Below are 14118 nucleotides of genomic sequence, written 5' to 3'. Positions count from 1 at the left end.
ATTGGCCATCGGTGGAGAGGGAGAAGCAGCAGAAACGAAGAGACTTCTAACTGCAAACTATGAACTTGAAGCCCACACATTTGTATTTGCTGTGTTCTGACATGCCTGCCTGTGTTGGACACGTCATTTGTGCCCAATTAATAAGTTGATTAAGTGTTTTGTTGTTTACATCAATAAGTTTAATAACTGATTAAGGGTTAAAGTTATGTTTCAACAGATACCCGTTGGGGTCTATATGCTGAAGTGATACAACAAGCCTACCTGAGCAAGAGCATAGTGTCCAGACACAGGAGGGCAGTGTGACTCTTACTAGTGAAACTGAGTCTGAAACTCCCGGGAAACCCTGTTTACATTTCTTTGCTCTCAACTGTTTTATTGTCATTTTAAAATCCCTCCTGTCACAGGACACACTTGTCATATTTTTTCCTGGGAATATACTCTCGGTATGTATTAGTGCAGTTGGTTTGACCCCCCCTTGATATGTAGTCTGTTCCATTGAAATACTATCTGACTTTCAGAACTGATAAATCAGATTATTTGACATTGTTGATCCAGAAAGTGTGATTAATGACAGCCAGTGTTTACTGGGTCTGTTATGCAGCTGCTTGTATGTGTTAATGATTACATTATCAGACTGATAATGTAATCATTATCAGTCTGATTATGCATTTTGTTGTAGGCTATTGATCATGCATGTGTGTGCCAAATTATTCATCATCTGTTTGTTCTCACAGATTTGAACAATTCCGACGTGGGAAAAAAACAAAGGGATGGAGCCATATAAGTTCCCCCAGGCTCAACAAATGGATTGTATTAGTAACGGCTTCCTGTATATAGGGTAGGGCTCACTTCTTTTTAAATTCAGCCACTGAGGGTGTGTCTGGGTCGCTGTTACTACTACGGCATGCAGGATGGGACAAACGCGCTCGGCTCTTTCGCACACCGCCGACATTCCGAGCAGAGCGAAGTGGAAAACAGGCGAAACAGCCCAGCGGCTCCGTATCTGCGGATCCAGGAGCGGGGAGAAGCGTCGGACTGACCAGTCAAACAGGAATCCGATGAAAAATAAAGTGCTATCGTGTCTGGGAAGGAGAAAGCGAGACGCCAGCCCAACAGAAGCGGGTTTAGGTTGCGGAAACGAAGCCGGAGATCCGGCAGCGCGCCGCGATCACAGACTAGGAAAGTTGCCGAGGGACGAGGTCGTGTCGGCGGCGGAGGAGCAGCGAGCATCCCCGGGTTGTTTCGAGTCGCCATCCGGCCTCGATGCTGATGTCGAAGCTGCCAAACGCGTCGTGAACCGAGAGGCAGCGGCTGGCTCGTCCGATGAAGCCGGCGGAGCGGGCTGCGAGGAGCCACAATCCCAGCGAGAAGACGATGCCTCGGGTCCCCCGACGAGGGCCATGGAAGACCAGCCACTGGGGGGAAGCGAGCCGGGTCGGGTCGTGTCTGGGGTCTGGGAGGCTCTGAGTCCGGCCATTGAGCGGACTTTCTCCGGCTTGTCCCCGGATGAACCTTTGGATCGCGGACTGATAAAAACGGACGATCCCGCTGAGCGTAACATGACCAAACGTGGCTGCAGTAACGTGTCGGGTCGGCCTGGAGCGACCGGGGACCCAAACACGTGTTGTCCGGTTGAAAGTGAGAGCCGAACGGGCTCCGATCAGCCCCCTCATGGTCCTCCAGAGGGCCAAAGTTTCCCAGGACCCATACCGAAACTCATCATCACTAGAGACCCCAGTCCGACCCGCTCCCAGGGGACAGTCCGAGCGGAGCTCAGCACCGGCTCGTGTCTGGACCTGCACCCGGACGACGAGTCCCCCTGCTCGGACAGCGGCTGCGGAGGGTCCCCTGCGCTGATGCGGTCACTGAGGAAGCTGTCCAACTCCTCCTCCATCGGCCTGTCCTCCGCCTCGTCCTTCGAGGAGTCCGAGGACGACTTCACCGGGAGCGACATCGAGTCCAGTCTGTCTCCGGCCCGGTCCATGTGCAGCCCCGACGACGGGACGGGGGTGAGTGCATGTCACGTGTTTCCCACCACACACACACACACACTTTGTTGAAACTGTCGGTGCAGTTCAATAATCACGAACAGTCACATTATCAGCTGTACTACAAAAACAAAAAAAAACACGAACAGGTTTTACTGCTTGGGCCACCAAAAGTGTAAAACAGTATCATCACTTAACTCAACAAATCATAGTGCCAGGTGTGAAATTACTACACAGCTAAGAACTGGTTTGAGACAAACAATGCAATAGGAAGGATAACATGAATCCATGAAAACACACATGCAGGCCAACACGCCTATGAGCAGGAGAACACACTAATTGTATACATATGTTCTGTTGTGCACGTGCACATTGACAGTCCTATCAGTCACTGTCAGTTGTTGTCAGAGTTCAAATACTAGAAGATGTTCAAACTATGTCACATTGCTAAAAAAATGTTGACATCCGGTGTGCAAATTACAAAGATCACTTGTTTGTTTTCAATGACTGAGGAAATGTCAGTGACGCCGACATTAAATAGCTTTTCATTTGAAATAATGTGTCTAATGTGCGGTTCAAATTCCTAGTTGGACACAGTGATAATGAAACGCGACGATAACGCATGTAAACCAGAGAAGAGGAATCGGCCTCTTATCTCCAACCCCCACCTCTGTGTCCCTTTGCTCCCATGGCTCATGATCATCGAGCTTGTGCTCCATCCAGTTCATACGCTAATGTGCTACCACAGCAGTCACAAGGTAGTTTACTGCCCCACAGGTTGAGGGGTTTCCTTTCCTCCAGACTTGAAATGCAGTTTAAAACTTCCAAGTAGGAAGTTGAGCTGTTTCCCCCCCTGAGGCCATGATGCACTGTCGACTCCAAATTCTTGGAATGAGTCGTCTCAAAAACAGGATGTCTCCACTTCAGTCCTCACTCCTCCACCAGTCTTCTCTGCAGGTTTTCTGTTCAGGCCCCTTCAGCATGCACGTTGACAGATGTTCAGAGCATGCCGTTCATATTGCCTTCCACAAAACATAGAAAACCTGGCCGAAGTTGGACTCGTATGTTTTTCAGTAATTTAGCCCCAGTTATTTTTCCACAGTAGACGCTCCACCCTCGTCTGGCATGTAATGTTTTTTTTTCCAGAGAAGGAGGATCACAAGGCAGAGACTATGACTCCAGTCTGATTGCATGGCTGTTTGGACCGCTGAGTGTCCCCACTTGATTTTCAATTTTTACTGTCATTAGCTGGTATCTTACGTACTTTATGCTTAATCCCACAGCTGCACCAAACACAGATGCCTATGATCATTGGGAGGTGGAAATAGGCCTCTAATCGAAGATTGATAAGCGCTATATTGCTGTGATTCCTATAAGAGCGCATCAGAGTCAGGTCTACACAAACTTAAATTAGCTTTTAATAATAAAACAACGTGGAGATCATAACAGGAGAAAGCGACAAATCATAAATGTAGAAACAAAGTCGTGACAAGAACCACAGCAAACACATACAATCAGGCTCAACTCCATCATCCTAATATGTTAATCTTAATTAATGTTGACATAACGTACATAGACATGAATCATGATACCCAGTCAGTTCGTTTACACATTTTCTATCCTCACTCGATTTGAAATTCGTTTCCCCTTTACCCACATAGCCATTATATCCACATTACTGATGAATATTTATCACAAATTGTTGGACATATTTGATGTATGTCACAGTATCGATATCAAGGTATTTCAGTGAAAAATATTGTGATATTTTATTTTGATTATTTCATTTTGGATTGAAACAATGAATCAAATATTTAAGGTCAATTGACTGATAGTTGTGATGCTTCTCCCTACATTATTTTAAATGGGATTAGTGTATTGTTTTCTACAGTTTATGTCTTTTCATATTCAAACAATAATGCATTTCCCCCCAGTTTTTTTGTGGTAAACGGTACGAAGTTGTTTAACGTCTAAGCTTTGAATATAATGGATGGAAAAAAAGAATAATACAACTCTCATTATAGCTTTGTTAATGTCTCGCCTGGATCAGTCTTTACTGTCTGAGTTCAATCCTGAGAGTCTTGAAGTGTCACATTTCTCCACATGACAAACGCAATGATTGGCTGCCAGTGACAGAAAGGAGCATTTGAACCAGCAGGTCAGTGGACAGTGTGACACCGAACGACCGAAAATGAGCAATCTGAGGAATTGAACTTGAGCTGTGGTCAAAAAAAAAAGAATGACTACGCTTTTATGATCAGGGCTGTGTTTTCATGGGCACATTTTGTCCTCTCGCAGTGGAGTAAAATATAAATTTTTTTCCGAGGGCGTGTGTTTGTTGTTGTTGACTTTAAAAAGCTGCAGCACGCTGCCGGCTCCCAGACAAACCAGTTACACTTCGCTCACTCGGTGAAGTGAGCAGATACTTGCTCAAACATGCATTCTCAGAGCGACACACACACACACACACACACGCACACACACACGCACGTACAGCGATGCCGTGTTGCATTCAGAGTTCAGTATGTGTCATGGAAAATTGGGCTGAAGGCAGAGCCGGTTGCTAGGCGACACCGTTGCCATATATGGTATTTTTTTCTTTTTTTTCCTCTCCTTGTCTTGCTCTCTTACACACACACACACACACACAGTATCGACTCTGTCCCTGACATTTGAATGATATCAGATGTTAATTCCTACAAATGTCTGCTCGGTCAACAATGAACATATTATTTTATAATTTATTATGAGACTCTTTCCCCTCCCCCCCCATAATATTTTTCCCCTGAAACCCGATGAGACATGCAGTGGAACAGAGAACATGAGGAAAATGAGTGTAAGCGGGCAAAATATAGACAACAAATCCAGTGAAACTTTGATCACGTGGCCGACATGTGCTGATGATTCGTCTTATTTATGCATGATTATTCACATGAGCCACAGTTGCAGACTTGTTTTCCGTGACACCCATTATACAAAGTCCCACACATCACTCCCACACCCCTTAGACACATAATCCATGCTGCAAAGAAAAGAGGAAAGAAACACACTCCATGCTGGTGGTTTGGATCCACATTTCTTTATAAACTACTATAATTCTGCAGGATGACAATATATATTAACACCACATGCAGTGGTGGAGGAAGTATTCAGATCCTTTAATTCAGTGAGCATTATACTGTCATATATTTTATCAATGGACTATTATTACTGTTTCAATGTGTAAGTGGCAATGTAACCATTTAATGTGCTGTTGGATGGAAACTATCCATAAAGTATATTCCCTCTGATTTGCAGTGGAAGTACTTTCACATTGTACTTTATTCATATATTTTTTGATTTTGTCTGTGGCCAATGAATATTGGTGATTTTGACTTTTCCTTATAATGAATATGAGATTTTCTTCTCTTTAGTCAGACGACTCCATTATCCAAATTGCTAATGGGTGAGACTGACTCATACAATGGAACAGTACATACCACATTAGATAGAGGATGCTTACAGACTCGGAGAAAATAAATACACACACTTTAATCTCGAGCCCTGCCATCTTCTGTTCCTTCAGGCGCCACCACAGAGGTAAAGACTTAAGTCAAGGGAAAGGGATGTGGTTTTAAAGTGAAGTAAAGCTCTGACAGTACCTGAAAACACCCGCAAGTCTATGCACATGTAGACACTTGTGTAGCTGATGATAGTCGTCTGACAGGTTACACACACACACACACACACACACACACACACACACACACCACACACACACATCAATGTGAGTTACGTAGTTTTGAGGAATTTGTCATGCAGACAAAAGGCGCGTATGGTAAGGCATGTTGTCCCTACCCCCATGAGCCTGGCAGGAGATTGGCTCAGCGTGGGGCTCAGGAAAGGCCCTATGGGGATTAGGGGATGAGAGAGCGACGAGAGAACAACGGTGGGACTGAAGGGAAAGAGAAGATCGCTCAATGTGTGGAGGTTATGCCTTCAGGGAGAGAGGGTGAATGATTTAGGGCAGGGAGTAAAAGCAAAAGGGGGGCGGTTCAAGCAGGCAGATGGTGGAGGAAAAAGGAGCCAAGTGACAGATTTAGTTATGTGGATGTGCTTGAGCAGAAAAGAATAGATATATATTGAGAAAGTGTTTCCAGAGGAAGGGAGGAGTGACTCAATGTTGAAACTGTGAATTGGGATGACACAAAGAGGGTGTCGAGAACGAGCAGGGGGTCAGTGTGAGAAATGAGCGTGAGTTTTTTAACAGAGGAGGCTTATTTACGAGGCAGCACAAGCCTCAGTGTACAGCGAGGGTTTACAGACTGAATACCTGGAATAAGAGGGAGCATTAGCTCGGTGGACCCGGTTATAGGTGATTGTGAAGGACCTCAGGCCGACGGGGAGGCGCCGGCCTGTGGAGACCCCGATGGTGCGGCGTGCTTTGTGCTGGCTGCGTTCCCGATGCGTCTCCGTTGCGGTGTGTGCGTGTCTCAGCGCCTGCCTCCTCCTCCTCCACTGCTCCGTCTGCCAGGTAAGAAATAGAAAGTGGCACATGTGTGTCCAGGGCAGCAATGCAGGCTGTCGAGTGTATTTGCTCACGTCACGCTTCTTCCGAAAGATGATTTGAGGGTAGATTATATCAAATGCAGGTTTGGGCATTCCGATGTGATTGTAATTGATTTCTGGTTTGTCTGTCAAAGCACTTTGTAAACTCTGTTTTCAAAGGTGCTCTATTTATTATTATAATTGTCCCTGTCGATTGTTGCTGTTGCAGTACGTGATGGTTGTTTGGCACACACACATACAGTTAGTCCTGTGTCACTGATGAGCTCTCTATCTGGGTTAAGGAGCAGGATCAGCATGCTTCAGGCTGTCATACTTTATGCAATCAGTTTGTTTCTCAGACTGACAAATACACTCCAGCAACGCTATTATCAGTGACAGACAGTAGACGAAATATCACCAACATCATTCACTAAATTGGAATAAAAACTAACAGCATAAAGTTGAATCAACACCTGTCTAAAACAGTTGATCTAAAACTCAACATAATAATCTTCCCGGAGGAAGAATCGGCAGCAGGACGGTTGTCGTCGGCTGCATTAGTTTGATCTCGGGGTTACTAATACACTGGCCTCTTCCTTAATGTGTTTCAATATCCAGCTGATCAAAGAAACATGCTTTGGATGATTTTCAGATGACTCTGAGCACAAAATAACCTCAGAGTAAAGAAGTGGAGTTGATGTTACAGGCTTAAGACTTTTTTCCCTCGAAAATGAAATGCTTCTTTACGATTATCCCACCAGACATGAAACTTTAAGCAAAATGTGTCATTATTACATTTTACTCAGTTGTTTGGTTGCAGGCTAATAAAAGACTAAGAAAACTAACTTGGAAGACAAAAGGTTTCCTCTATATTCATTTTCAGCTGTAAATAGCTTGAAAAGAAACTTGCAAGTAATGACTGTATAACTAGGCAATTACCCGAATCCCCCCCCCAAAAAAGCACAGTATAGTATATTATAGTACAGTATATACATCAGCATATTATTATATGCTAACGTTTGTCTTGAAGTAGGGGATACCGTAAACCTGTGTGTGTGTGTGTGCATGAGAGAGTGTGTGACACCAGAGACATTCCAAGACAACGTTAGAGGAGATGGGAGTGTGATGAGATTAAGGAAAATACTAGTGAATGCCTTTGTGGGGGAAAGATTAAGTTTGATTGAGAGAAAGTGGTCGAGACGTACAGGAATGTATGTGACTTCCATTTGGTTTAAAACAGGCAGAATGTAAATAACTCGAGCACATTCATCAGCATTGGTTCTTTGGGGAATGAAGAAGCTTATACAACACAGAGCAATGACATACACTCTCTGCGATTCGTGAGTTATATAAAAGAGAAAGTGGAGATGGTGAAGGTTGAACTGTGAGAGGTGAAATGTGACCTCAGTGTTTAAAAAGATGGGATGTGTGGGATGAAGACACAGCAATACATTTCCAGAGTTTACTCGGTTTGAATCGAAACAACAGTCCAGGCTTTCACATATCATTTCAAGGGATTATCTGCATTAAACGTCTCCATTAGCAGCATTGGCTCTGGCTGTGACTGGTCATGTTAGTCGGATACATTTGATCCCACAGAGGCAAACTGTCAGCTTGAAGCAATTAAACAGAGAGCCTCTGATGCATCAGAAGTGAGAGAAGAGCGGCTGGAGATTTGGGTGTCTGCGTCACCTTTCTCTCCCGTCCACCTCCCCGGATGAGGACAAAATAAACTAATGCTGTAATAGCAAAGTGGAAAGAAACCCAGGTTACAGTGGACTGCTGCTGGGTCAACATGGTTCGTGTTTTGTCCACAAACGGATGTTATTTCTGCAGATAAAATTGCACTACAAGTGTTTGCTTTTTTTTAAAACAGAATTTGCTAATTTGGTTGCTTCAGCCGACAGGAAATGGCAATCTTTGGCAGTTTGGGAGACAGCATTCATATTGTAATAGCATTTGATCGTTCCTAATGTCATTTATTTCAATGCACTGTATTGCATGATATTTGCTTATCAAACACCCACCAAAAATACACCTTCAATTTAATTACACACAGTAATTAAATAAAAAATAGCGCTTATACCTAAATGTCATGTATGATCCTGTGACTGTAAAAGAAGTGATAAAGTAAAAAAAATTAGTAGTGAAATTCAGTTGGCGTTCACACATAAGGAAACAGAACTAATTGGTAAAATGGTTAAAGCCCCTGAAAACGTAATATTCACGACTAAATACTTACTTATTAAATATGTAACTTGTAGGACTCTGTCACTCATAGTAAGAGAGCTGATTAAATTCAAATAGCTTCTTCTTCTTCTTCTTGGGTAAACACAGGCCCTGCAGTTTCCGTTGCATTAGGACTGTTTTATTGTGACAGAGTTTCAACAGAGCAGCTGTGGAAGGAATGCACGTGAGGAGAGCAGAGATAGGCCGACATGTAAACATGGCAGAGATAGGGAGCAGCAGTCATTCACAGATGTTATTTAGTTATAAAAAGATTAGTTTTATTATTATAGCCTCTTGTCCTTGCGCTTTATTACTCACATTAACCATTTTCTGCCTCTGCCACACTCGCGTGTTTCAGTGTTAAACATACATTTGCATTTAGTACACACAAAAATCATTGTAGGAATGGTTAGCAAGACTTTAAATTGAGAGCCAAGAGATATGATATTCAGTAAACACACACACACACACACACACACACACACACACACACGCGCATCCTCATCCTAAACTGTCTGTCGGTTTGTTGTGATTTCCCACACACACACGTTCTAATCAATCGATGTCTTGTTCCTCTCAGATTGCTTACGTCAAAGCTGTTGCACACTGTCCTTGCTCTGGTGTTTCCCAACACAGATAACAGTGACACACACACACACACACACACACACACACACACACACACAGAGTTTCAGACAGCAAGGCTCTGTTTTACGTCACTACTGGGGTAGCTTTGGTAAATGTTTTATGAATGGACTTTTTCACTTCTGTTGTGCACCTGGCCTAAACTAAAGCGGAGGATCGGTCCAATGTCTACAGAGGTGTGTGTGTGTGTGTGTGTGTGTGTGTTTGGATGATTATTCATTACAGGAAACACACCACAGGGTGTGTTTTCCTGTAATGAATACTCATTTGCTTGCCTGTATTTAGCTCAGTGTTTAATTGTGATCAGAAAAGAAGCCCTCGCACCGATTAGTCAGAGCTTCTCATTTGTCTGTTTGTAGCAAGACAATGACGTTCCTCGTGGTTTTTCCTCTTTCCAGAGTAAGTCCTGGCAGAAATTGAAGACCATGGTTCACTGGTCCCCCTTCGTCGTGTCCTTTAAGAAGCGTTACCCATGGGTGCAACTAGCTGGCCATGCAGGTATACAGTTTGCATAACTGCTGCTAAACATCATCACACATGATTCTATGTGCAGTGTTTAATTCTCTCCGTCTCCTTTGCCAAGGTAACTTCCAGGCCGGCGAGTACGGACGCTTGTTGAAGCGATACTGTGAGTGTGAGCAGCAGTGCCTGCAGAAGCTGATGAAGGACACACTGCGCCCCTATGTGCCTGGTTATTATGGGATAGTACAGAGAGAGGAGCAGGATTACAACTTGATGGATGACCTGCTGGCTGACTTTGACTCGCCCTCCATCATGGACTGTAAAATGGGCAGCAGGTAAGACTCGGCACAGGATGATGGAGGCGTAATAGTGATCATAATTGACAGCAGAAACCATTTTATCTCATGCTTTTGGAAGATACAGTGGGCCTTGAAAATAGATGAACCTTTCTACACATATAAGCCTGAACACAGTTATCTGCCTCTCTATCACATTTACTCTATATAATAATAATGATAGTGTTTTTTTTTTGTAGTCAACTAAGTGCTTCACAGGTTTAAAATGAGAGCTCAGGCTAAAACAATTAGAAAATGACAATATACAGAACAATAAAGACTTAAAGTAATGTAAATAGCAAAGAGAGGGAAAGGGACGAAAATACAATAAATCATTAAAATGTCTAAAAAAGAAACAATTAAATATTAAGCCTTTACGTTTCAGGACGTACTTGGAGGAGGAGCTGATTAAAGCCAGAGAGCGTCCACGATTGCGGAAGGACATGTATGAGAAAATGGTGGCAGTGGACCCCGGGGCCCCCACTGAGCAGGAGAAGGCCCAGCAGGGAATCCTCAAACCCAGATACATGCAGTGGAGGGAGACCCTCAGCTCTACAGCCACTCTCGGCTTCCGCATCGAAGGCATTAAGGTCAGAGGTCATCCTGGACACACAGAACTGTGAGCATGCCTGACTGTAGGACTCGGTGCTGGCGAGGAGACAAATTGTTTCTAAAAGAACTAAACCAATGAATGGGAGTAAATATTTATCATTCTGATCACTGGATGGACCACACACACCGGAGAGGAAATGGAAAACGCTGTCTGTTAAAGTTTTGGCTGGATGTGCAGCCATAAAGGGAAATGTTTGTTCTTTCAAAAAGAAATCCAGGGCTTGTTTTCAGGTTGCATCAACATGCTGCAATTTGCATGAACTGAAATGGCAGCGGTTTAGTTTTCCAGTTGAGCCAGCTGTGGGTGTGAATCTTACATTTCTATATTTGTTGTTTCCCCTTGCATCCTCAGCAAAACACAGAAGTAGCACATGTAGTAATAAAGTATCTATCTATCTTGATATTGATTAAATTATTGTCCTTGTGGAAGTACAAATAAACAAAGTGAGCAAAATACCTTGTTTTCTTTTTCCCCACAGAAAGCTGATGGGACTTGTAACACCAACTTCAAGAAGACAAAGCACAGGGAACAGGTGATGCAGGCCTTGGAGGACTTTGTTGCTGGCAACACTCAGATTCTGGTACGTCACTAGTTATTACTATGTTCCACTGCTGCTTGTTTTTCTTAACTGCAAAACAGCAAGGAAGCTTTTTCTAAGGAATAGTACCACCTTTCGCTTGTTACCAAGCAACAGTCCCACGGTAAAAAAAAGAGTTTGCCGCATAACTCCTCCATAACAGCAAACTGTTGTTTATGCACGTCAGTTTGTGTATGTATTGAACAAACACAATAAATGAATGATCTTTAGAGGTACTGGTCGTGGTGACTTCTGGGCAGAGCCCGGCTCGCTCCCTCACCCTTTTTCCAGTCTCTATGCTAAGCTAAGTTAGCTAGCTGCTGGCCGTATCTAAATAGTTTGTTTTTCTAAATGTATTAAGCAGCAACTGCATCAAGGAAGGATGTGAGGCTTCAGACTCACAGTTAAGTGGGAAATAAGTACAATAAAAGTGTTTATTGATCAATTTCTCTGATGCCGAACGTCTTTTATTTTTCTCTTTTTCTTAGAAACTCTACCTGCAGCGGTTGGAAGAGCTTCGTTCAGTCCTTGAGCAGTCAGACTTTTTCAGGACACACGAGGTGAGACACACTGACAGACTCAGTTTTCCTGATCTCCAAACAGACCTGTTGGCCGAGTTGAAGATTTAGTGATATCATTCTGTCTCCCAGCAGCTTCTTTACACATGTAAAAGCTAAACTCACCCGTTTCCCCGGTTTCTCCCTCGCAGGTCGTGGGCAGCTCTCTGCTGTTTGTGCACGACGCCTCGGGGAAGGCTAGAGTGTGGATGATCGACTTTGGGAAGACGGTGCCCCTGCCGGCCCCTCAGACCCTGGACCACAGGACTCCCTGGATGGAGGGCAACAGGGAGGACGGCTACCTGTGGGGCCTGGACAACCTAATAGAGATCTTCAGCACTATGCTCCCACAGACATCGTGAGCGGGAGACTCACAAGACTCCAAAAAAACATTGATGTCCAGATGATGGAAGAGAGACAAGACAAAATAGGAGATTACAGAAACTGAGACTGATCAAGTATCCAAGTGTCTTTATCCCATTGTACCTGTGTAAGAAGAGGATGAACAAAGTCAAGCACAGGATTTCTATTGCAAAGTGGAATATGCCAAATGCCAACTTCATGCATGTGGAACCTGGGGACAGATGAGTTGAGGCAAACCGGAGAAGAAAGAGGGAGACTTGTGGAGTACAGTATGAATTCATGGACCCCAGCAGTCACTTTTCCTTGACACACACACACACACACTCACACTCACTCACACACACACACACACACACACACACACACACACACACACACTCACACACTTGACGTTGCTCATCTTCCTCCTCAACATCTCCCTCTGTTGGTCAGAGTTGCACACAGCACTCTCATGACCATGACCTCGATCCAGAGGTGTGAACCCGTTCACGCAGCCTTTGAGGAGCATCGGGTAACTGGAGTAATTGTTTTTGTCATGGACCATTTTTGATGTTTAAGTATACAGCAACACTAAAACACTGATTAGACCAGGTGTTAACTAACTCAGTGTGTAAATACATTTTTATTTAAACTTTTTTGGCCTTGGTATAACCTCCTTACCTTGTTTGTACAATTTCTGTGCCTAACATTTTTAAAGAACGAGCTGTTCGATCATTCCAGTGCAGTGGACTCCTGCTATTTTTCTTCCAAAGAGTTCTCCCACCTATTCACTGCTTTACATAATATAATCCCAAAGTGTAACTTCTTGCAGAAAAGTGTTTTCTAAATTTGGAATTTTGTATGATAATGCAGTGAAACGTTGTTTTTCTTATTTACCTGTACAGTAAGCAGCTTGGCGGCCATGTTTATCTGGAATTTGTTGCACTACTGATCCTCACAAAGCCATTGAACAAATCAAGTGTGTCTTAAGATGGGAAGCAGCAGTCAAGTACTGGGTTTACAGATGCCGACATTTAGAACATGAATTTAATTTGTCGTTACCGCTTAATTTTCTCTGATCAGTGTTGCTTTAGATCTGCAGGGAGTTTTACAGCAAAGCCGTGGTGTAAAGGGTGAAATGAAACTGGAATTACCTGATTAAGTCAGGCCTGTTTAGGTTTTTGTGAGGTTTCACTTGTGCATCAGCTTAAACATGATCTTAACTGGAAATTTTAAATGTGTCTTTTGATTCAACTATGACGCATAATCAAATATAAGAACGTCACTTTTAAACACGAGGACGTCGCTGTAAATCCTTTAGCTACACGAAACGTGTGCTTTGCGGGGTTGAATCTTTTAATGCAAGATGGAGCGTTTACAAAGAAACATTGTTCTGTTTCGATATTACGTCACAGTGCTTATGAGCATGTGTGTCATCCTTTGACTGGAATGCATAAGGTCGGTTAAGACAACAGCCACCAGTATTCAAGACGTCCAACTTCATGAAGTTGGAATTCAAATTTAGGAATTCAGTTTTTCCATTTTCTCAGAGTAAACACACTGGGAGAGAGGATCAATCTAGTGTTTACAAAGTATTATATTTCTTTGCCCACAAACCCCCTATATTTGTAAAATGGCAAACTATCAGGTTTTCAAAGAGGGTGCCGCTTTATTATTTAGAAAACTGGATTCATAACCAGATTTTGTACTTTTAAAAAGGCAGTGTACTCGTGAACATTTATATTAATTCCCTGCTTTTTTTCAAGTCATGGATTGCAATAAACTGGAAATAAGAGTTTTCAGAGTATGTTTTTGCTTTTGTCAGTCTCTCCAAACACACACA

The 14118-nt window shown here is 43.3% G+C and overlaps 1 protein-coding gene across 1 annotated transcript; it reads left to right on the top strand.

The window, feature by feature from the left end:
• Window positions 1-911: 911 nt before the first annotated feature.
• Window positions 912-14073, top strand: itpkcb (inositol-trisphosphate 3-kinase Cb; the record flags this gene model as incomplete). Its single annotated transcript, XM_079224612.1, has 7 exons — window positions 912-2009; window positions 9788-9887; window positions 9973-10186; window positions 10572-10776; window positions 11278-11379; window positions 11865-11936; window positions 12086-14073. 7 exons carry the CDS (start codon window positions 912-914, stop codon window positions 12293-12295), a joined length of 2001 nt encoding a protein of 666 aa, XP_079080738.1. The 3' UTR covers window positions 12296-14073.
• Between the last annotated feature and the right edge of the window lie 45 nt (window positions 14074-14118).

This window comes from Taurulus bubalis (assembly GCF_910589615.1).
Source record: "Taurulus bubalis genome assembly, chromosome: 10".
In the NCBI taxonomy this organism is placed as follows: Eukaryota; Metazoa; Chordata; class Actinopteri; order Perciformes; family Cottidae; genus Taurulus; species Taurulus bubalis.
This window is presented reverse-complemented; position numbering and strand designations above follow the sequence as displayed.